This window comes from Hyperolius riggenbachi, chromosome 10, assembly GCF_040937935.1.
Source record: "Hyperolius riggenbachi isolate aHypRig1 chromosome 10, aHypRig1.pri, whole genome shotgun sequence".
Classification (NCBI taxonomy): domain Eukaryota; kingdom Metazoa; phylum Chordata; class Amphibia; order Anura; family Hyperoliidae; genus Hyperolius; species Hyperolius riggenbachi.
Window position 1 is genome coordinate 64150746 of NC_090655.1, and position 25016 is coordinate 64175761.

At 42.5% G+C, this 25016-nt stretch overlaps 1 protein-coding gene across 41 annotated transcripts in view; it reads left to right on the plus strand.

The window, feature by feature from the left end:
* The window catches only part of TCF7L2 (transcription factor 7 like 2), a 774578-nt gene that overhangs the window by 323759 nt on the left and 425803 nt on the right, over positions 1 to 25016 (plus strand). For 14 of the 41 annotated variants that reach the window (XM_068255163.1, XM_068255162.1, XM_068255158.1 and 11 more), the window contains 5 exons: positions 16368 to 16508; positions 19083 to 19242; positions 20688 to 20807; positions 24156 to 24204; positions 24766 to 24816. In XM_068255163.1, coding sequence (XP_068111264.1) covers positions 16368 to 16508; positions 19083 to 19242; positions 20688 to 20807; positions 24156 to 24204; positions 24766 to 24816 — 521 coding nt within the window. The remainder of the gene's footprint in view (positions 1 to 16367; positions 16509 to 19082; positions 19243 to 20687; positions 20808 to 24155; positions 24205 to 24765; positions 24817 to 25016) is intronic. The other 27 variants (XM_068255177.1, XM_068255172.1, XM_068255153.1 and 24 more) reach the window with 6 other exon arrangements.

Below are 25016 nucleotides of genomic sequence, written 5' to 3' on the forward strand. Positions count from 1 at the left end.
TGTGAACTATCTAAACTTTAGATAAGATATATAGACAAGTTACTTGTTATAGTTATTTTTTCATCTTGAATCTGGTCCAATATTTATCAAAAAATTGTTTGAGCGATCAGAAATTGTGTTCAGATTGGTTGTAAATAATCTCCATTGATGGGAACGATGGATTACGAATAATAGAAGACTTTGCCTTGCTTAAAGAGCTTTTGAAGAGGCCGGTCCTCTTCATGCTGTTACAAGTATCTAGCTTCTCGCTAATGGTTCTGCCTCTATTCATAGACTTAGCTTCAGCTTGTGGTGGGCTCTGCCACTGCCAGCCATATCAGCCGGCCACAAGCACCAGCTGAATTTATAAATACAGATGGACCTGGCAGCAGGAATTTAGTTCCACAGAAGAGCCTGAAGAGAATGGACCTTCTCTAGAGGCTCTTCAAGCAACATAACTGCAAATAAAATGGGTAAAGCCTTCTAGTAACAAGAAAGGAGCCAGAGCCCAATCAGCTTATGTGCACCTTACACAAATGTGCTTATTTATGTGCAGGGTTAGGTGCTAGTTTAACACAAACCTCTGCTCAGGGCTGTGATTTTTTGAATTTGGAGATAAGGTATAGACAGAAAAATCCATAAAAAGGAGATAAAATAGGAAAATAAAGCAAGGAGGTTTGTTTTCGTGGCTTTCTAGAAAACCTAGTTATACTTCGCCCTCACCCTGGACATTTTCCTATAGAAGTGCAGAATCCATTGTTCCTTCAGTAATGGCATGTTTTCCTGGCTCTTAGGCAGTAAAGCATCCCCATGCCATTACTACTATGTTTGACCTTTGGCATAATGTTCTTTTTGTGGACTGGTGTGTTTGTTTTACATTAGGCATGGGATCTCTGTTGTACAGCGTTTTCCATTTTTGACTATATCGTCCCAACAGGCAGGTCCTCCAGGTGTTTTTTACCAATATATTAGCAAAAAGTTGTGCAGCCTGGATTTTGCCTTGCTTTTATTCTGCAAGTCACACTGAAAAGTTAGGAAGGCCTGTGTTTCCCTAGGTGTTCTTTTACAAAATCTTGGAGGAGATGTCACCTTGGGATAAGTTTGAGCACACTAGCAGGGCCGGCGCTACAATTAAGGCAAAGGGGGCAATTGCCCCAGAGTCCCTGAGGGGCCCCAAGCCCCCTTTGGCAGCCAAAGATGTCCTCCTTACTGTCTGCGGCAGCTGCCGGATGCTATTCTCCGTGTGTGGTCTGAATGCCCGGGGCTGGGTGCCGGTGCGGGCGGTGATGAGATCGAGCAGGCCCAGGGAGGGAGAGACTGGGACGATCTATCTACTATACACATACCTTATTCCTAGCGGTGGCATCCTGGTCTCCATAGTTCCCTTGCGTCTTCAGCTCTTCAATACACGTGGTCATGCCTGCCAGCTGTAGCCCCGCCCCCCATGTGACTCAGGCATGGACATCAGTGCATCCTCGGGTCCATGCCTGTGAGCAGAGTAGAAGGAGAGCACTGTTGCTGCTGCTGGCTGCCGGAGGAATGTGCCTGACTGACTGGTGAGTCAGGCAATTACCAATACATAAGAGCATTAACTTTTTTTTACAGTATAAATAGCACACTGGTGCAGGGTCTATTGTATGCGTACGTACAAAAAGGGCGCCTGGACAAAAAGGGCGCGGGGTGTAAACTCTAAATAATAATTAATCATTAATAGGGTTTATAAATATAGTGTGCTATATTTCGTTTACAAATAATGTTTAACAAAATTATAAATCATTAAATAATGTCTATGAAATCGGAAATTGTGAAAACGTTAATCTTCCCTGTTTCAAAAGTTAAACTTATAATTACGTTTATAAAAAAACCAATAATATATGTTTAATTGTTATAATTGTATATTATTGTGAATAACCGTCATTTATGGTTTGTTCTTATAATAAAATCTGAAAATATTGTTTATAAAGATGATATAAATATAACTACGTTCGTAATAAGTGTTGTAATACATTAGTAATTATTACTAAAATTTTACTAAAACTATACCTAAGCCTACTCTTACACAGAACCCTACCTGTACCTATCCCTAACCCCTAGACTCCCCTGTTGGTGCCTAAACCTAAGACCCCCCTGTTGGTGCCTAAACCTAAGACCCCCCCTGTTGGTGCCTAAGTAACCCTCCCTGTACCTACCCCTAACCCCTAGACCCCCCTGTTGGTGCCTAAACCTAAGACCCCCCCTGTTGGTGCCTAAGTAACCCTCCCTGTACCTACCCCTAACCCCTAGACCCCCCTGTTGGTGCCTAAACCTAAGACCCCCCTGTTGGTGCCTAAACCTAAGACCCCCCTGTTGGTGCCTAAACCTAAGACCCCCCTGTTGGTGCCTAAACCTAAGACCCCCCTGTTGGTGCCTAAACCTAAGACCCCCCTGTTGGTGCCTAAACCTAAGACCCCCCTGTTAGTGCCTAAACCTAAGACCCCCCTGTTAGTGCCTAAACCTAAGACCCCCCTGTTAATGCCTAAACCTAAGACCCCCCTGTTAATGCCTAAACCTAAGACCCCCCTGTTGGTGCCTAAACCTAAGACCCCCCTGTTGGTGCCTAAACCTAAGACCCCCCTTTATTATGTGGATAATTATGTTTTACTAATTGTGGATTAAAAAAATATTTTGCAATTTACGTTACGTACTGATCGCTTTATTTTGTGAATAATAATGTTTTACAAACAGTAAGGGATAAAACTTTAAATAATGTTTTAATTATTTAAATAAGATAAATATGTTTAGTATTTTCATAAACGTTATTCGGCACGGGTGCATTTTATAAACGTAAATCACCACAAGTTCAGTTATAAATCATTAAACAGCTCCGGGCGCCGTTTGTAAACTTTATTTAGCTCCTGGCGCCGTTTATAAACTTTATTTAGCTCCGGCGCCCTTTTTTCCTACCCGGCGCCCATTAAACGCTATTTATTATGGGAGTGAATGGCGGCGCCCTTTTTGTCCACTAGCGGCATGCGCCCTTTTTTCCCAGCTCCCTATTGTATACTGCTGTGCTTATGCTGTTAAATTAATTTGAGGTGAATTTTCTTGGCATCTCTTAATTAGAAGGTTTCTGAATTAATGGTTGTACTGTCATTTTTATATCATTATTGAATTGTGCAAATCAGCATTGTGGTGAATGATGTCAACATTTTGTGAAATACATGACAAATGAGCTTGCAGCCTGCTATCTAAACTTTAAAGTGACCCTGTAGTGGGGGACTGGATGGGACTGGTTAGATAGGCTTCAAGTTCATCCAGTCACACCCCCCCCCCCCCCCCCACACCACACACACACACACACACTTCATGGTCACTTTTAGTGTTTAGATGGTACGCTGCCAGTTCATCTTGCGTACATAGCCCCCCCCCCCCCCCCTTTTCCACAAGGTCACTTTCAGTTAGGGTTTATATAGCATGCTTTAAAGTTTTCCTGGGACAAGAAGCATCTCAAGTTCCATACTTACCTGGAGCTTCCTTAAGTCCCTTGAGGCTGCTCGTCCCGTCGTCTCCCTGGGTGGCTCCTGTCTCCTTCAATTTGGCCCGAACGTCTGGCCAAGTCGCACTTTGCCGTTCATGTGTGACAAAGCGTGACTCAGCTAAGCTTTCAGGCCGAATTGAGGGGAACAGGAGCCACCCAGGGAGACTGCGAGGGACGAGCGGCCTTAAGGAAGCTCCAGGTAAGTATGGTACCTGAGATGCTTCTCATATCATGTCCTATCATTTTTATCATCTAGGTGGCCCCTTGGGGTTTTTCTGCCCCAGGGCACCATTTCACCTAGAACCGGCCCTGCACACTAGTTGAGGTTCAACTTCCCTATTTGGAGACTTTAGATCACACTATGGTTCAGTGGAGTCCCTGAGCTTCACCAGTTAAATTGACTTAAGAGATTAGGCATTCGTAATCGTTTCAGGCAACAATCTGTTCAGCAGTCTGCAACATACATGCCTGTTGTGCTCGCCCAAGTTCCACTTACTGTCTTAAAGGACAACTGACGTGAGAGGTATATGGGGGCTGCCATATGTATTTCCTTTTAAACAATACCAGTTGCCTGGCAGCCCTGTTGATCTATTTGGCTGCAGTAGTGTCTGAATCACACCAGAAACAAGCATGCAGCTAATCTTGTCAGATCTGACAATCATTTCAGAAACACCTGATCTGCTGCATGCTTGTTCAGGGTCTATGGCTAAAAGTATCAGAGGCAGAGGATCAGCAGGGCTGCCAGGCAACTGGTATTGCTTAAAAAGGAAATAAATATGGCAACCTCCATATCCTTCTTGCTTCAATTGTCCTTCAATGTAGCCACACACGATACAATTTAATGTTCCAGTTTAAAAAAAAATTATCAGATGCACAAAAAATGTAAAGCTTTTTTTTTTGTTTGTTTGTTCGAGAAATCCACGCAAATTTCCTATTTTTTGAGGGTTGTTTTTTTTTTCAATAAAAGATCAGGAGTGGTGGATTTTTCTTATCGTCCTTTTGAATGCTGTAGGGCAGATTGTCCATTTGTTGATGTATACACCCAACTAATTCTTTCAGAGTTATCAATCTTTTATTTTTATTTTTTTTATTTTTTTTAAACCTGGAGAACAATTTAACACGTGTGATGCATTGGTCTGATGTTTGAAATGTTACAAACTATCAGAAAAGTGTTTTGTAATTTTTGCATTGAAAAGAAATTAGAAGGACCCGTATGGAGTGTGGCCACCTTTGCATTGAGATAAGGGGTGGAGGAGCAGTAAAGAGCAAAGCAGCCAGATAAAACATCTGACCCATTTGCTGTTCATCTGGTCTTGTGTAGAGGACTAGGGGTGTCTGCACAGACATGAAACTGTTGGCCAAAATTATCATTCATTGGTGGTTTTGTTGACATTGTCTAATGCTTCTACCAGCCTTTGAAAATGGCTTTGTAAAACTGTCCAAAGTAATGTATTTCAAGAACTTTTTTCTTCTCTCTGCTGGAATTTCCTTTGATGATGATGATCCAGTATCCATCCCGAATCTTTGTGGTTATTGCTGCACTGCAGCAAGGTGTGATGTATATAGAAGTGAGATTTTCATTCATTGGTGCTGGCTGCATATACTCAGATGATTGTAATAATCAGTCCCATTTGCTCAACTGGTTGACTGAGTGGCTAACTTAACAAATATTGGCTCATATGCAATTCACCTTTTCTCCTTGGTGATATTTTCACAGCTAGTCATAAAATATATTTTAAGCCACCAGCAAGCAAGAAAATACTCAAAATAAATTTGATAGTACATTTTTACCAACTTGTAGGTACTTTTTCAAGTGTAAAATCCTGAAAATTGAGTTAAGAGAGAAGATGAAAATTTTCTCCTAGGAGATACCTCAAGAGAAAAAGGGAATTGCACAAATGGCCCATTATGTTATATATAATGTTGTCCCTTAAATAGAGCCCAAGGTGGGCTCATAGAGTAAAAAACATGTAGGCTATCTGATCCGGGCAAAAAGCGCCGCTCCTGTGGGCCACACTGGCCCACTGGTCCACTTTTACTTTAGAGACCTCTGGGTCACGACGCTGGGGGGAGAGATTGATTCTCTCACAGCGTGCAGAGAGGCGGGGGAGCGGCAGGGGGCGCGGCCAGGGAGAGAGCTGGGAACACTACAGGAACACCCCTGGCGGGCGTTTTAAACAGGGAACCCCTCTCCCTGTGTTTACCGCCGAGATGACAACAAATAATGTCACTAATCCCTTACATATCTGCCCCCCCTTCTCCCTTGTAGTTATTCCCTGGGAAAGAAAACCCTGCCCCATCAGGCTTACAGTCTTAATAGATGGGGAACACAGGAAACAGTAGGGGTAGAAATGGATACTGCCCCATTAGGCTTACAGTCTACAAGATTATGGGGCAGGGGAAGAATAGAAATAATACCCTTCCCCATCAAGCTTACAGTATAAGAGGTGAGGAAACATAGGATGCAGTAGGGTAGAGGATGCCTCCGATGGGTGTACAGGGTGAAATTAAGCTTTAAAATTAATTTATTACATCTTTCCAAGCTACATAGACCACATTTCTCAAGACTTCAAGGACACCTGAAGTGAGAGGGATATGGAGGTTGCCATATTTATTTACTTTTAAATAATACCAGTTGACCGGCTGTCCGGCTGATCTCTTTGGCTGCAGTAGTGTCTGAATGACACACCTAAAGCAAGCAGGAGGCACACCCAGTAAAACTTCATGATCTGAAGTAAACCAACTGATCTGCATGCTTGTTTAAAGTTTGTGGTTAAAAGTAATAGGGCTGGTTCACACTTGGAGCACAAATCACAATCACCCAGCGATTGCGATTTTGCTCCACAAAATTTTGCGATTTGTGATTCCTGTTCAAGAGAACGAGAATCACATCATGATCACCTGCAAAATGCTTCATGCTCAGCAGTGATCAGCAGGACTGCCAGGCAACTGGTACTAAATATGAACTAAATATGGCAGCCTCCATATCCCATATCAGTTTGCGTCCTTTCAGTCTTAGGCCTTGCACACTAAAGCCAATATTTACTCACAAATGACAGACAGTCCAATCAATGTGATCATATTGTTTGTTTATTGAAGAGTGAATTCTTCTGAAGACCAATTGTTTAATTGGTCACTGAGTGATTAAATGTACTTGTGTATATTGATCGGTCCTGTACATGCTGTATGAGTGTGCAAACAACCAGTCGATACTGCAGGAACCTGCAGGAGATTGCTTCCAACAAAGGAGATACTGGAGGAGTAATCAAATGTGTGTTTGCTGTTTTTTGCAATTCTGATCAGTCAATTACTATGATCAATAACCTAAAAGTCTGGCTCACATGTTCCAGTCCTAAAGTCTGTTGGTAACCCGTGTAGGCATAAACCTTATCTGAGTATTTTTGGCTAGTACTCTCACATTTATAGGGTTCCTGCATGCAGAGAAGAATCAATTCCTTACACACTGATTTTCAATTGAATCCCATGGGGAATCTATTCAAAATCGATTAAACTCCTGCATTGCACTGTTTGATGTAATGGAAGGATCTACTGATGCTACTGCCCTGCCTAAAATCGTCCTAAATCTCCCATCCTGTCCGATTGATACTTTAGATTGCTTTTTGATTGAAATTGATCAAAAGTCGATCGATTGGATATTTGCGGGAATCCATTCCCATCAGATCGATCGAATCTGCCAGGAATCGAATAGCAAAATCAATAAGTGTATGGGTACCTTAACAACCCCGACATTTTAGGAGAGGGGAGAGTGAACGCTTGTTTCATTTGTCATAGCAAAAAACGATAGAGGTGCATCCTCCTCCCCGTCCAATCAGAAGACAGAACAGAGGTGCACAGCTGAGCTCCTGTATCTGGAGCAGTGCGGGAGGACCAGGTGTTGCCAGCGTGGCTCTATGACATCTTCATATTCAGCCACCCCCTGATGCCTGTCCTCAGCTTTCTTCTAGGCTGGTGACAGGGTCACGTAAAAGCCACTCCTGGCCATGCAGCCCGGCAAGCGCTGGAGGAACAAGATGTCACAATCTAGCCTAATGATTGCAGGTTATTACGGGGCGAGGGCTGAAATCTGCGAGGCGAGCAGTGCCCCTTGCATTCCAGCAGAGGATTCTGACAGCCGTGACAGCTCCTTGATGGAGAGGCAGATCCTCTTTACGAGTGTCAGCAAGCGTAGGGTTAATGCAAATGGACGAGGGCGAACAAAGCCGAGGCAGGCTGCTGGCATGCTTATTAGCGAGCGCAGGGCCACCTTGGGATCTTTTTTTTTTTTTTTTTTTCGGGCTTCCATCCAAACTCGGCTGTATGAAAGGTGTCTAGTTAAAGAGCGTATACAGCAAATTAAATACATTATTGTGATAATGGGCTGACATAAGTACAGGTCCATTAGTCTTATGACAGTTATAGAAATGCAGGCTCTGCACCCTGTTCTGTCGTCGTCTTTGATATTCATTCAATGCAGCGCCAGGTCCAGAGATTCTCAGAATTAAGTGAAGGGTCATTATACTTTAAACACCGTGGAGATGCCTAGATTGGCAATTAAACAGCACTTGCTGACACTCGCCGGTGCCACCCGGTGACCCCCTTTCGATTGAGATGTTGGAGCTTGGGGGCCCTCAGCATGCTAAATTGGTGAAAGGCAGTTCTCCCTGACGAGGGCATCTCTGAAACCGTCTGGCTTCAAAGAGAGCCACATCATGTATAAACCATAAAGTGGGCGCATCGGGCTCACGCGGAAAAAAAAAGAGAGAGAGACCCAGGCAGAAATAGATGAAATGTTACAAGTGCAAGAGGATAATGACAAATCCAATGCCATTCAAAGCCGGATGGCTGCCGAACGTCGTGCGTCCCACAGCTTGTGCATAAAATCAAGGCAGGCAGATGACACGCTCTTAACAGAAGCGTGTCAACAAGCGCGCAGAGTGAGACTGAGGGAAGCGGAGGCCCCAGAGACAAGCCAGAACAAAAAAAAATTAGTTGTCCTAAATAACTTCACTCTCATCATTATATTCTGGCTCGGAGCCACAGCAGCAGACAGGGACCTCTAATGAGCTGTTTTCGGGGTGTTTACCGTTAGTGTATGGGACTCAGAACTCACCTTTTGTAATGAGCACAAGGCTGTTCCTTATTTCCATCTATCCAAATAGCATCTCTGTATGTGTCGTAATTAGTGGGGGAAAAAAATAACTTGCTTGTGTCTCAGTTGGTGCAGACTTCGAGCTGAGGTCATATTTTTCATTCTGATCATTGCACCACATCCCAGGTATAGACATCACATGTACAATAAAAAGATAGGCATAATCACTAAAAGAAAACACCTTTATGGAATCCAGAATGAAAATAATTAAAGGGAAGTTAGGCTCAAAGACAACCAGTGGATAAGAAGAGGAGATACCAGGAGCAGCTAGTCAGAATTCAATGCCAAGGATTGATTGGTGGTCCTGGGCATCAGCTTGTGTGGCTCGTGTGTTTTGTCCTTCCGTCTTCAAAAATTCGTCTTAAGTGAGGCTGATGTACAAAGTAAGGTGTAGAAGAAGCTAAAGCAAAAGGGAAATGAATGATCAGAGCAACCAATCCGGTCTGATCTGTTTAATGAAACGGATACATGACTCTTATAGTCCTTATAGTATGACTCTTATCAGTCCTTTAAAGAGTACAGAACCATGATCAGAACCGTAAATATTTTGTGAGCCACCACTGCTAGACAACACTTTCCAAGCAGAGAACTGGGCTTCTGAGAGCAGGAGATACATTAAAAAGTTCAAATGTTCTTATATTTTAGCTCTGTGAGACACGGGACTGACTGTGGGATATCTAAAAGTAATTTTTATGAGAAGGAAGATAGATACATCAGTTTATTTTCACTTAAGGTTCACTTTAAAGTGCACAAGACTTTGATGAGGCAGTTCTAAATTAACTTGTACAGAGACCAACACACCAGGATTCATGAAGGAAGGTAGATTTAGTCCATTGGAGACACAGAAACAAAGTCCAGCAGTATATAGTCAGGGAACAACACTTTATCATAGCAAGCTAATGGGCAGCCAATGATGGTCATCAACTCACTTCTATACCTATACCTTAATAATGCCAAGATGTGATTCAAATACTATCTGTGTCAAAACATAAAAGAAAGAAGCTTACCATGATGTGACTATCAGCTTAGTACTATGTCTTGACAAAGGTGTCCTTAGCAGCTCTTAAAGAGAATCTGTATTGTTAAAATCGCACAAAAGTAAACATACCAGTGCGTTAGGGGACATCTATTACCCTCTGTCACAATTTCGCCGCTCCCCGCCGCATTAAAAGTGGTTAAAAACAGTTTTAAAAAGTTTGTTTATAAACAAACAAAATGGCCACCAAAACAGGAAGTAGATTGATGTACAGTATGTCCACACATAGAAAATACATTCATACACAAGCAGGCTGTATACACCCTTCCTTTTGAATCTCAAGAGATCATTTGTGTGTTTCTTTCCCCCTGCAGCTATCTTCCACTGAAGTGTCAGGCTGTTTCTTCCTGCAGAGTGCAGACAGCTCTGCCTGTATGTAATTCCTCAGTATGTGAAAGCCCAGCCAGCTCAGATGAGGATTTATCCAGCTTGTAAAAGATAAGAGAGAAGAGAGAAGCTGCCCTAATCTAAATAATACACAGGCAGTGTGCAGAGAGGGGGCTGGAGGGGGGAGTTGCATCACAGAACCACAACACTGAAGATCTTGGCAGCCTTCCAGACACAGGCTGACAAGTCTGACAAGAGAGAGATAAGTTGATTTATTACAGAGATGGTGATAGTAGAACGTGCTGCAGTAAGCCAGAACACATTAGAATAGCTTTTGGAACTTGTAGGATGATAAAAAACAGGATGCAATTTTTGTTACGGAGTCTCTTTAAACGATGAACTTTAAAGGGGAACTGAAGTAAGAGGTATACGGAGGCTGCCATATTTATTTCCTTTTAATCAATACCAGTTGCCTGGCAGCCCTGTTGGTCTATTTCTCTGCAGTATATCTGAATAACACCAGAAACAAGCATGCAGCTAGTCTTGTCAGTTCTGACTTTAAAGTCTGAAACACCTGATCTGCTGCATGCTTGTTCAGGGGCTATGGCTAATAGTATTAGAGGCAGAGGATTTGATGGTATTAATTAAAAGGAAATAAATATGGCAGCCTCCGTATACCTATTACTTCAGCTCCCCTTAACCCCCCTGGCGGTTTGCAAAAAATCCGCCAGGGGGCAGCAAATCTTTTTTTTTAATTTTTTTTTTTTTTTTTTCATGTAGCGAGACAAAGTCTCGCTACATGATAGCCGCTGCTCAGCGGCATCCCCCCAGCCCCTCCGATCGCCTCCGGCGATCGGAGATCAGGAGATCCTGTTCAAAGAACGGGATCTCCTGGAGGGCTTCCCCCGTCGCCATGGCGACGGGCGGGATGACGTCACCGACGTCATCGACGTCGTGACGTCAGAGGGGACTCCGATCTGCCCCATAGCGCTGCCTGGCACTGATTGGCCAGGCAGCGCACGGGGTCTGGGGGGGGGGGCGGCCGCGGCGAGAGGAATTGCGGCGGATCGGCGGGTAGCGGCGGCGATCAGATGCTACACGCAGCTAGCAAAGTGCTAGCTGCGTGTAGCAAAAAAAAAATTATGCAAATCGGCCCAGCGGGGCCTGAGCGGTGCCTCCCGGCGGCATAGCCCGTGCTCAGCACGGGCTTACCGCCAGGGAGGTTAAAGAATCCCTATTTTAAAACAGGGTACAAATGAGGTGGCCATAAAATGTTTCTCTGGTCACTAGTGTACACTGAGAAAGGGGTCCTTAAGAGAACCCGAGGTGGGATTTAATTATGTTACTGGGGCACAGAGGCTGGTTGTGCACACTAAGACCAGCCTCCGTTGCCCCATGGTGTGCCTCCATGTCCCCCCTGCGCGCCGCTATACCCCCGCAGTGCTGGCGACACGCAGCATGTCGCCAGCACATTGTTTACCTAAGCGCTGTCTGTCAGCGCCGCTCCCCCGCCTCCTCCGCATCGGCGCTACCCGCCCGTGTCCCTTCCCTCCCGCTGATAGGAGGGAAGTGACGCGGGCGGGTAGCGCCGATGCAGAGGAGGCGGGGAGCGGCGCTGACTGACAGCGATTAGGTAAACATTGTGCTGGCGACGCGCTGCGTGTCGCCAGCACTGCGGGGGGTATAGCGGCGCGCAGGGGGGACATGGAGGCACACCATGGGGCAACGGAGGCTGGTCTTAGTGTGCACAATCAGCCTCTGTGCCCCAGTAACATAATTAAATCCCACCTCGGGTTCTCTTTAGTTGATCTAAATGTTGGACTTTGTATGAAACACCTGCCTTCACCTTTGAACCAAGATGTGCTAGTTTCTTTACAATTTATTTAGGAATTACTCTGGGAAATGACTCCACCCTCCCTGCAGTTTTCTATGCACCAGTGTTGATAATTTAGGCAGGAATAGGTATAATTGATAAAAACAGGTGCAGTGGAAACTGTAGCCAATCAGAACAATCAGAGTGGAAAGAGCAGCGAATTAGGTTTCACCGTAAGAATTCTAAATGGTTGCTTGGAAGAAACCGCATTACTTTTGTTGTAGCTTTCTTTGCAGATCAGCCACTTTACCTTTTGGCAGATCAGCCACTTTACCTTTTGGCAGATCAGCCACTTTACCTTTGGGCAATACTGACTGCAGTCCACCCCCCTCATCACATCTACCTTTGTATGGCAAACCGCTCAATCTCTCATAAAGAGATTGTGTGGAAGTTGTCACTTCTGTTTGCAGAGCAGCAAACATAGTTGATAAAAGTGAAGTCCAAGGTAACATTTACTTTGGTTCTAGCTCTCTATCATTACATGGCAACCAAGGATGGCTATTATATAAACAAAGCAATAACCATTAACTTATATACCCTTCGGAAAGTCAGATCATGCTATATTGCTTTGTGTATTGTGTGCCAGCTTGAATATAAAGTCCTTGGTAGCAGGAGGCCTTTTTGTACGAATGACGCCTGGCCCTGTTAGGTATTTATGTAGTTTTCTTTTTGCAAGAGAAACTCTTATAACATTGCTTTTATTCACATTATTTGTATGTGACACTGATGCAAAAGAGTTATCAGTGCAGTTCATTGAAATTATTGTTTGCTTCCAAATGGGCTAACAATGTAATGTCCCCATTGCAGCCTTACACACACGCACAGTATATTGAGGGTGAAAGATGAGTGTTACCTATGTTGGCAAGCAACAGACAGGATGCTGTATTTGGAAGATATGGCCACTACACATACATTGAGTGGCCAAAAAATTAGAGACAGCTCTTATTTGAAAGTAATAATAATTACTATATTTGTATAGTGCTTTTCCGCGGTCGGACTCAAAGCACTTGTGAGGCATCCTCAAGAGCGCACTCAATAGGCGATAGCAGTGTTAATGAGACTTGCCCAATGAATTCCTTACTGAATTGGTGCTGACTTACTGAATAGGAAAAGCCGAGATTCAAACCCAAGTCTCCTGTGTCAGAGGCAGAACCCTTAACCAGTACGCTATCCAGCCACTGCTCGTAAACCAGTCCTACAGTGACATAGAGCGATGTAACAATGCAGAGTTGCTATACAAGGGATGCTAAGCTTAGGGCAACGTAGTTAAAGTCAAAATGGGTAAGGCAAAAGATTTAAGTGACTTTGAACAAGGGATGATCATTGGTGCAAGAAGAGCTGGTGCTAGCATCTCTCCAACTATCTCGGGTGGTAGAGAGTGGCAGTTGAGAAAAAAAACTTCAAGCTATAAGGACTATTCTGATTGAAAGTGGCTGGTGAACGAGAGAGGGGAAAGGAGAGTAGCACGCCACCTTCCAATCGGACCCAACTTAGAGCTGCCGTTATGTCAGCATGGGTCAACATTCCTCAGCAATGGTATCAGTATCTTGTTGAGTCCATGCCAATAAGAATTTCGGTTGTAATCAGAGCTAAAGGTGGACCAACTCGTTAATAGAGGCTGTCTCTAATAAAAAGCATGTGATTTGTTTGATCAGCTGATAATTTGCAAAGCTCTGATTTGCTGTGATCACATCCTGCTTTAGCACATGATCATGAATAGCAAATCAGAAACTTACATATCTATCAGCTGACCAAACTGACCTCCTGCTTCTACACGAGTTCTCCTAGACATGACCATCACTTATAGACACCTTCAGTACCAGCCTGACCAATCAACTGGGAAAATCTATGATAACCAGCCGGAAATCTATGATAACCAGCCGGAAATCTATGATAACCAGCCATTTATTTCCCTGAGACTGATGAGTCTTGAGGTTACTGTACAGATTATAGGGCAGACTAGCCCATGGACATGTAATGATGTCCAATGGGGTTGTGATCACTTGAACTAGAGGAAAATCATCCTCAGTAGAGACGACCAGTTTCCTGAGAATGCCCAGCTCAATTTATTAGGTGATCAGTTTGTGTTTCTGTCACTGGCTGGTCACGTTCAACCTTCACAGGAAGCAAGAGGGAGAAATGAACACATGGTTGTAGCCAGCCAATGAGAAAAGTTACAATCAATCACCTGATACATCTATCACATGCATCTTCATGAATTCTCCTCGCGTGAGAAACTCTCCTAGAAGACTTGATCATTACTGTGAATGAGTAGGGATAATAATAGAATATAACCAAAAGGCTATTTTTTTCATACTAACTTGAAGACTTTGCACTAGGCTGATCTTAATTTTTGCAAGAAGTTAATCAGATTTGAGAGCTGACGATAACCCGATGTTTGATTAATCAGCTGCCAGTTATAGCAAACCTGAAGCAAAAAAAAAACCCCTTATGATATAATAAATTGTATGTGTAGTATGGCTAATGGATGGAACATAAGTAGCAAAGAAAATAGTCTCATTTTTATTTTCAGTTATATAGCTTTTTTTTTTGTATAACTCTGCATCATTCAGTCATATTTGCAGTTCACAAACCACACTCTGCATTTTAAACTATAAAACAGAGCAGAAATAAATGACCCTTTGAACTTTCCTGCAGTAAAACCTTATCACAAGCTGTCTCTCACTGTTTCGTGGGTGTTTAAGCTCTTCAGAAAACAGGACTGTATTCGACCCAAGATTAAATTGAACAGCTCAGAGAAGCTCTTTTGCATAGATAACAACTGAAGTTTCTTAAAGAGAACCCGAGGTGTGTTTAAAGAATGTTATCTGCATACAGAGGCTGGATCTGCCTATACAGCCCAGCCTCTGTTGCTATCCCAAACCCCACTAAGGTCCCCCTGCACTCTGCAATCTCTCATAAATCACAGCCGTGCTGTGAGGCTTTGTTTACATCTGTAGTGTCAGTCTCAGCTGCTCCCCCGCCTCCTGCATAGCTCCGGTCCCTGCCCCCGTCCCTTCCCTCCAATCAGCAGGGAGGGAAGGGATGCAGGCGGGGACTGGAGTTCTGCAGGAGGCGGGGAGAGCAGCAGACTGACACTATAGAGATAAACACTGCCAGCTCTGACAAGCTGTTTGTCAGCAGCGTGGCTGTGATTTATGGAGGGATTGCAGAGTGCAGGAGGACCTTAGGGGGGTTTGGGATAGCAACAGAGGCTGGGCTGTATAGGCAGATCCAGCCTCGGTATGCAGATAATATTCTTCAAACCCACCTCGGGTTCTCTTTAACTCTTCCTGTACTTGAAAACCGTAGGAGGCTACTTTCTTTGCTACTAATGTTCTACTTCTTAGCTCTACTACACATTCAATTCATTATCTCGTAAGTTTGCTTTAATAAACCAAAATCGCTGCATTTTATGATTAGCACTACATTAGCTTTGTTTTTGCTGTGATTAGCCACCTGTGCAAAAGTGTATGAATATCGTGCAGTGGTAGTCAGAAAGCAAGAATATTACAGTATATGTAAGGAAGAGGACTACAGAAAATTACTAATCAAAAATTGTTGTCACTGGAATCTTTGTTTATTGTCCATGTTTGTCAGTCTGCATGGGGGTTGTATAACTTATTGGCTAGATAGGCGTGAGGCAGGGACCCACTTCTTGTTGCACTCAGTTTAGTTTTGGGCCATATTTTCTATGTTTGTTTAATTCTTACTGGTATTGTACTGTATACTCCAGTATGTAAACAAGAGAGATGACCAGTCATGACAAATTAGTAGTCCAGGAATAATGTCAATGTGGAGGGTAGAGATGATGAGTTTGGTCTACAGAACATTTCCTGAGTAGAATTCATGGTAAAACAACTAATTGATTTAATCAGGTGATTGATTTGTCTCATGTTTTATTTCTGCTTTTTCTGTATGCTAAAACAAAAGTCAGATGTGAGGCGTGATCACATGGTCATGACCAGCCACTCAGAGATTTGCAAAGCAATCACCTGATCAAAAGGATCACATGATTTTATCTGAAGTCTCCTCAAGGAGAAATTCCATAGATAAATTCCTGTGTTAGATAATGTTGAGCCATAAACACTGACTGAATAATTTCAATGTATTATATTAACAGGGATTAAACTTTTTTCAAATGTATTTTCTTGCCGATATGGATTTCTTATAGATTATTAGTATTTGTTACTATTTGTTTCATGCAAAACCTACATCCTATGATATGAACAATGCTAAATTTCTATACTTTTTATAATTTCTATACATTTTTATAATTATAGTAGAATCTCCTTTTAGTGGTGATTTGCTGCTTTCCTGGTTGGGATAGTGTGGGATTCATTTTACCGTAGAGTCAGGACCGATGTTGCTGTCATGTGACAATGGGGAGCAGAGAATGTACTAGAAATGTGTTGCAGTGTAAATTGTAGAAATGTTTGTGACTGCACTCCCCTTTCATTCATGTTTATTCTGACAATTTACACAGCTTTCTCTCCTCCAGATTCCCTCCACACATGGTGCCGCCACATCACAGTTTACACACAACTGGAATTCCTCATCCCGCCATAGTGAACCCAACCGTCAAACAGGAATCTTCCCAGAGTGACATGGGATCTCTGCATAGCTCGTGAGTCTACAATTTATTATATTCGATGCTATCTCTAAACACAAACTGATTGTAAATAGTACATCGGCAAATGAACAGGATTCCTTAGTTGAAATTCTCCGATCTGTGCCGGAAGCCTTAAGGCCAGTAAACAGGCGAGAGTATTCCTGGCTGAGACAGCCGTATAGGGCCATCTCTGCAGAGAATCTAGCTTGTGTACAGCTGTCCCGTTGTATCACTGAGCATTGTTCCCCCCTCCTCACTAGTGTTGGTGTTTGAATGTTTCCTGCAACCAGAAGCCCCCATTATGCTAACCACTGCACTTCAGCACCTAAGCTAGTGGAGAGGTTCACGGGGCTGTGGTCCCCTCCAATGTTACCTCCTTCCAAGCTGAAGAGGGAAGCATTAGAGTTAAGTGGAGTGCAGCATGAGTGGCCCTGTCCACCATCATGGGTGCTGAAGTGCAGTGTTTGGCCGAATTTGAACAAAGACACTACTCCTTATCCCACCAGCCAGAAGCTGCATCTTCATGCACCATGCTGTCATCCCACATCCCCCTTCTATAGGAACAGTATGGTACTCGGCCCCAAAATGTGGGGGATCGAGTTCCGATACCTGCAAGGCGATAATCAAAGCACTATGTGCACACTTTTAGACTTCAAGCAGGCTTTCTGTGTCCTTTAGATATCTTTTGTTCCCAATTAGATTCTTAATAATGATAACATCCATTGCTGTATGCATACATATATGTACGCCGCCGGTCAGTTGGGCTCACCAAATGACGGCTTACCATGCTGCCACTGATATTTCCGGTGACGTAAAATGCTATTCCCCCTCTGAGCCGTAGCAACTCAGGGGGAGAGACGTAATTCGCTGGCACCCGAATTACGGGTACGCAGGCGCAGACTACAGCATTGCAGCTACAACAGTGCTGATATTAGGCACTATGCAGCCACGTCACGGCTTCGATATTGTATACTGCTTTTAATTAGTTATATAGACAGCTGAGAATCACTTATTGATTTAGACATGTCCCTGTAAGAGACTCACCTGTCAGCAGTTCCAGCGCTGGCTCAGACGGCTTGTATGGCGGAGCACGGACGCAAGCTTCCTCTTCCGATTTCTCCTGTGGCGGTGACTGGGATTGTGCCTTTCCCCTGCATCCCTGGCGGGCACGCGCGGCTCAGAGACGCTCTTATGCCCCAGACATCGGCAATGATTGCTCATCTGACACTCAGGCGGGATGCTGTGTGCTGATTGGTTGCTGTAGGTTGGAGCCGGCTTGGGCGGGCTTTAGGGTATTTAAATCCCTGTCTCTCATTCAGTCCTTGCCCGTGATAGCAATCAGTACGCTGGTCTGCTGGGCACTCTGTCACTTTGTGATAAAACTTGTTATTGTATTTCAATGCAACTTTACTACTCAATTATTGTATATTAATGCGACTGCCTGACTGACTTTAGTTTCGACCGCAGCTTTTACTGACCACTCTCTCGCCTAGTCCTATTGTAGCTCAGCCATCTGATCTCCTGTGTATGACCCTAGCCTGTTAACCGACCTAGCCTTTGTCTCAGTCTATTGTACCGCAGCCATCTGATATCTCGTGACTGACCCCAGCCTGTTAAACGACCTAGCCTTTGTCTCAGCTTTCTGTACCGTAGTTATCTGATCTCACGTGTATGAAAGTAGCTTACGTTCTCGACTACGACTTATCTGAGCCTCAGTATATACGCCTTATACCAAGCGTGATAGTCCCACACTATACTCATACCATATACACCACCTCTATTCACGCTACCATCCAAGCATGAACCGTCCACCCATTCTAGCCCTATTTAGACAACTTTCACATCCTTTGTCCATGTAAACATCCTTTACACAATCCATTGGCAACATAAAAATCTTCTGCCAAATAATTCCATCGATTTCCACACCCATTCATCTAAAGTTAAAATTATCTTATCAATATAGACATTTAGTGTATTCCAGGTAACTTTACAATGTCTCCAGTCCACATAAAATTCCTACAACCAGCCATCAGTTCATGATGTGCATATCTTCCACCTAGTTTTTGTGGACATGTACTCATCATCCAAGCATTCCTCATCCATGTATACATCTATGTCTATGAGTCTTTCATCTACACCTCACACGTAGTCCTCTGTCCATGGTGGCACATTCTTCCTAGTTTTCTAATCTTTCATCCATCCACATCCTGTCTGTATAGACATCGCCCTCTGTTTTCCCTAAGTAGACATTTCACTGTCTTCTAACCACATTTGTATGTTCTAATTCTGTCCGTGAAGTTGTCCTCCACCAGTCATCTAATGTAGACATCTCTCTCTGTCATTGGTGTATGTGGATATCCTCACCTAGACTTATATTTTTTAATAAATTAATCACTTTTCCATCTGTGAAGGAAACATCCTGACTTCTTTCATCCATGTAGATCTCCTTTCCTCACTGTTTCATTTCATGTAGATATCCTCTTTAATTCTTGCAGACATTGCACATGTATTCATCCATATAAAAATACCCCTTTACATAATGAAACTTTCATTTATAAAATTATAACTCTTTTTATTTCTCTTTTACAGAAAACACCAAGACTCCAAAAAGGAAGAAGAAAAGAAGAAACCTCACATAAAGAAGCCTCTTAATGCATTTATGTTGTATATGAAGGAAATGCGAGCAAAAGTTGTAGCAGAATGTACATTAAAAGAGAGTGCAGCCATTAACCAGATCCTCGGCCGAAGGGTAAGTCCATTAACAAGGCAAACGGATCTCCTTCCTTTACGAGACAGAATTATATCTACTGTGTCTACTTCAGGGAGTTTCACTTAGTTATGGTGGATGTTTAACTTTTTGTTATGGAGAATGCAGCCAGAGGAGCAAGAAAATCTCAAATTGGGTGGGAACAGTCCAAGGTGACCGTGACCTATGCATAAACAATGATGGGCAGATTTCAGTGTTGGTGTCCCCTGGTGAAAATCCACAACTCAGCTGAGCAAACCCAATTTAAAACTTTACAATATGTACCATATGTTCTTTGTGGGTGGAGGTTAGGCTGCCTTTTTATTTATTTCCTAAGGGTTATATAAAGCAACAATATGCAGTATCTTATATTACTCTACAGAGGGTGTTGAACCATTTAAATGAGTCCCTCAGAAGAGGTCACAGTCTAATGATTCAACCACACCGAAGGACCAGTTTTTAGGATGAAGCCAATTAATCTACAATATTTTAGTGAGATGTGGGAGGAAACCTATTGAAACATGGGGATAATATTATATCAGTAACCTGCCGAAAATGTTTATAGTGGGAAGTGAACGAAGGATTTCAAAGACGAGTTATTATCTACAGTATTGTGTATTTTTTCTTTAAAATAACATTTCAGCTTTTAACAAAAAAGTAGTACCGGTAGAAAAAGGACTGTCAAAATTATTTTGTGTGTTTTCTTGCTTGCTGGGGGTTTAAAAGGCATTTTATTGACAAGGTGTGAAAATTGCATATGGGCCAGTGGGCCTTATCCACTTTTTCTCCTAAGTTTTCAATTGCATATGGGCCAGATCCACTTTTTCTCCTACGTTTTCTCCTAGGTGATATTTTCACATGTAATCAATATAACTCCCTTCAAGCCACCAGCAAACAAGAAAATGCTCAGAATAATTTTGACAGTACTTCACCTGCTTTTTGCCGAAAAGTAATCTTTAAACAAGATGACAAATTTCCTCCTAGGAGAAAAAGTGAATTGGCTCTGGCATTTCCAAGCTGTAAATCATATGAGATTACATGTGACCTTTTCAAGATTGATTATAAAGTAATCTTCTGTTAGGTGGGAAGGGTAAACAATTCCATTCTGGTAGGTGGCAAGCAGTTTTATTGGCTGTGACATATCTGACAATCGCGAGGATGGTTGAACGGTTAGTATTGGAATTGTCTGGATCTATAAAAGGATATTCTGCATGTGGAGCAGTTACATGACTGCCAAACCTTGCAGCAGTCCTCTCTATAGTCTAGAATGACCCCGGTGAAAGGCTTATTTCCATAACCCTATAGAAGATAATATTTAACATATCCAGGTTTGGTGCGAAGGAATGCTTACCGTACATCCTCCAGTGGTCTCCAGATTGAAAGAACTCTAGTGCAATTGCGATCACGTGCATTAGCAATATGTAATGATTCTTTCTCCTTCCTCACAGTGGCACGCGCTATCAAGGGAGGAGCAAGCAAAATACTACGAGCTGGCGAGGAAGGAGCGACAGCTGCACATGCAGCTCTACCCTGGCTGGTCCGCAAGGGATAACTATGTAGGTGGCTATGTAGGTGATATTTTTTCCCCACTTATAGACACAATAGCATATTATTTTTTCCATTTGGAGCGAACAAAGCACTGCATGGTATTTATTGAGACACAGCCAGGCGCAAAATATTCCCGTGATCCTCCAAAACGTACCATCACATTCTCCGCCAGGCTTCTAGCTCCGCCTACTGTGGCACTGCCAGATTCTTCAGGCGGACTACATCAGGAGAATAGCAGAATCTCTTGACGGGTTGACTCCGAGCAATTGCTAACACGTCATAGATAATACAAATTATTATCTTGCTAAATTCCCTCTAGTGTCCCAGCCGCCAAAAGTGTCTTGTATATATATTTATGTTGGTGTCGAGAGTAAAGTACATTAATGGCAGATTATTGCACTTTGCTGAAATGCTGCAACTTGATGAGCCTTTTGTATAAATATGAAGAAAAGCAGGTTTCACCCATGCCAACCAGTCAGATTTTGTTTTTTTTTCATTTTTCTGGGATTTGATTGGGTGTTATGGGTGAGATCTCCTTTTCCCCGCTTAGATAAGTTTTATACCTGAGGCCCGTTTTTTTTTTTTTCTTATGAAACTGTGTCTTGCGTTTTGTTTTTGTGTCTTATGCCCCTTAGCAGTTTTATTTTCTTTCTTTTTTTTAATTCTATTTCATAATATATTTTGTTTTTGGTTAGATACTGAAACTGCTGACCCAGTGAAGCAGTAGTTGAAGTAAATCTGAACTAAACGTTCCATGACTTCCACCTTTCTGTCTTGTTTTACATATCCAAATAAGTTTGCCTTACTAATGCAGAATTTCCTTTCACCTTGCTGGTTAAAACCGCATGTTTTTCTTTATTGGGTGCCCCGGCTTACATTTTGCAAAAATCTGGAAAATTGCCTTGCCTTAGCGATTGATATCTGGCAGCTAAAGAATTATCTCTGACTCTAAGATCTTCTGTGAGGAGTGTATCAGAGCCGTACGGATATAATTCAGTAGAAGAAGAAACCGAATGTTTTGAAAGCTTGCAATAAGCCATGTCCAGTTAGTCATTAAAAGTATCACCAGAATCAACCTTTGTTGGTTTGATGTCTGCATTTCTGCTCCTCGACTAACACAGGACCACACTTCACTTGCATCATGACACCAGCGACACGTCCCACAGGAAGAGGAAACGTGGAAACATTGGGCCAGCACAGCTGCTTAGGATGAAATAAAGACATGCCCACCAGCTTCAGCCGATGTAAAACAGACTACACAGCTGTATAGTTAAATTGAAAGAGGAAGAATTTGACGAGTTCAGCTGACATAACCCCAGGCTGAACAAGGGCAAAAACTTTCGGAGAGCGAAGGCCAATGTACTAATAGGGATATTTTTTTTTTACATTTAAGTTTTAGCTCCACGTGGCAATCACATAAAATTCTTTTAACATTTTTTCTATTTTGAACATTTGAGTAGTTTTAGGAATATATCTGGTCCTTTTTCAACCTATCTTTGGTATCTGCTAGAAGCAGTTCTGATGGAAGAGTATCACACATTTCCACAGCTCTCACAGTGAAGAACCCTTTTTGTAGTTACAGATTCAGGTCTTTTCTTCTCCAGCCTCAAAGACTGCCTGTGAGTTTTTTTGCAGTGCTCTTAAACGGAAATTCCACCTTTTTTTAAGAGAGGAACAGTCCGTTCTTCTGCTCTATATATTACATGGGTTAACAGAAAACCCTTGGCTTGCTTAGTTTGTGTTCACCGACATATACTGTAAAACAGTCACTTTGCTGTAATGTTTTTTAAAAGAAGCAATGGCTCCTGCTAATTATTCATGTAGCAGGGTGGAAGTTCCTAGAAAATCTGTACTCCAAAATAGAACTCTTCCAGCTCAATGGCAATTTTGGAAAGTCAACGTGGATGCACATTGAAATGAGAATTTAAATGGGAATTTATAATGAAAATACAATTTCTCTTTAAGGCCCAAGTCCAAGCAGAAGCAAAACTTAAAATATGAATTATGTATTATGTTGTCATCATTGTTCAGTGTCTTTTTAGGACTGCAAAGTTTTCAATAAAACCCCCCACTCCTAGACCTCTAGACTTCTGACACCAGTAAACGGCTGTGTAGTATATGACTGTGGATCAGGCTTTCTAGAGTTATGTTGCAAAGTGTAGTGGGGCGGATTTATCTATTGAGTAGTGGTGGGTTCTTGTGAGACAAACTTAAGCAGCTTCACTCAGAGGCCAGTGTTGTGCTTGACATTGTACAACAGTCTAAAAACCCCGCCCCTTTTCCAGCAGGAAGTAAATGGAGGAACCACCTGTTGGATGCACACATGGTGCTTTCTCGTAAATGGCATCATGTAAAGAAAAAAAAATAATTAATCAGTATAGGTTTGTGGCTACCTTATTAAAATTGAAATGTGCTGCAGTAGTTAAGAGACCAGTCATAAAAAATAAAGATGTTTTTCTTGCTTACCTGGACTATGATGCAAACTTGTTGGTAGGCCTTCCTCATACCATCCATTGCATAAATAACATTTAGATTAGACTTCAGCTGTAAGAGTAATTTGTGTATACTGGTAATGAGTGACACTTCTTTACGCCTAGTTGACGAGCAGAAGAAGGGGTTCGGTGGGTTTTTTTAGGGACCAAGAGCACCTAAACAAGAAGTAGAGCGAGATCAGGAGCCCAGTGGTACAGTATTGTTAGGTATAGGGGCACTAACATAAATATGATCATATGCTCAAAAAGGTGAGCTGTAGTTCCTGCAACCACCGTATAAGCCTGCGGAGAATTCACTACCCGTGCTCTGTGCTTCTAGTCCTGCAGGATACTGGGCGGTCACTCTTCTGTAGGTCAATACACTTTCCAGAAAACTCTAACGTTATTACCTCCAAAAGAGGTCTGACTGGTAGAAGGGTGGGGTGAAGGCGCCCAAAATAGATGGGTGTTAAAACATAACGTGTAAACGAGAGGTAATCACTTACCTGTCCAGAAGATACATACACCACCAGTTCAAATGGAAAAATATTTATTCAAAAAATTGACAAGGTGTTTCATGGGTCATGGCTCACTTCCTTCGGTCAATACAAAAAAATGGATTAGCAGCATAAGGAGTTGAGAGTAGGTACCTCTATTGTTGAGGAGCAGACATTGAAAAGTTCTGTGAGGCTGTCGTGTTACGAAGGTCTCAGGGGGAGGTGAGAAACCTGTGATTGCTTAAATTCGCTTAGGGTGCTGGAGTTAGTCTTTAAAAATTAGCTTTTATTATTAATGATTTATTTAGTGCCATCATCTTCCATGGTGCTGCCATTTTGCCTTTAACATTTCTTGATAATGTTACTCAAGACCCCTGTCTCTTCTGTGCTTGTTCTCTAGGGCAAGAAGAAGAAGAGGAAAAGAGAAAAACAGGCTGGAGAAAGTAACGGTAAGTAACACCCCCACAGTAGCGCCCCTCTCTAATAGCATTGGGTCCACTAACCACTGTAGCAGGGACTGGTGTTAATCTGCTGATGTCACTACGGTGACTCTAATACTCTTATATTAGTGATTACTGGACCCCCAATAGATTCTTACAGATCCCCTTTACTTATCCTTAGTACACTTAACTTCCATTCTGGACTTTGAGTCAAATTTAGAATTGTTTTGTTTCATGAATGTGCATGCCATGCTAGATATTCTATGTGTATTTTGTTATATTTTAATATTTAGCTATAAGAGATGTACAACCAGCCATTAGTTTAATGATGACTTGCCTGTGTGGTGTTTATCTTGTGTGCGCATGAGTGTGTCGGTTGTGTGTGGGTGTGCAAGGATTGATCCCCGGGGGTCTTTGCTGCATGCTTTTATTGGGTAATTTCCCCTGTCCACACCCCTCCACGATTCAGATATTAAGGAGGTTTGAAACGTCTGCCTAGGCAATCTGACATATTTCTCTTTTCTATTATTCCTATGTCCAGACTTTGTATAATTTGTTCTTTTTTTTCAGAACACAACGAATGTTACCTAAATCCTTGCCTTTCACTTCCTCCGATTACAGGTGCTTAGCCAATTTTTTGGACTTATTCCTATAGTTTTTTTTGTTTTTTCCTTCTTTTATTATTTATTTATTTTTGTATTATTTTTCCCGAAAATGCATTTTATTGCCATTATTAACATGAACCACTTCTTACGAGAGAGGATGGGAAAAGGAATTAAAACAGGAAAGGTTTCCACGGTCCTAGAACATGGCTGCTCTGG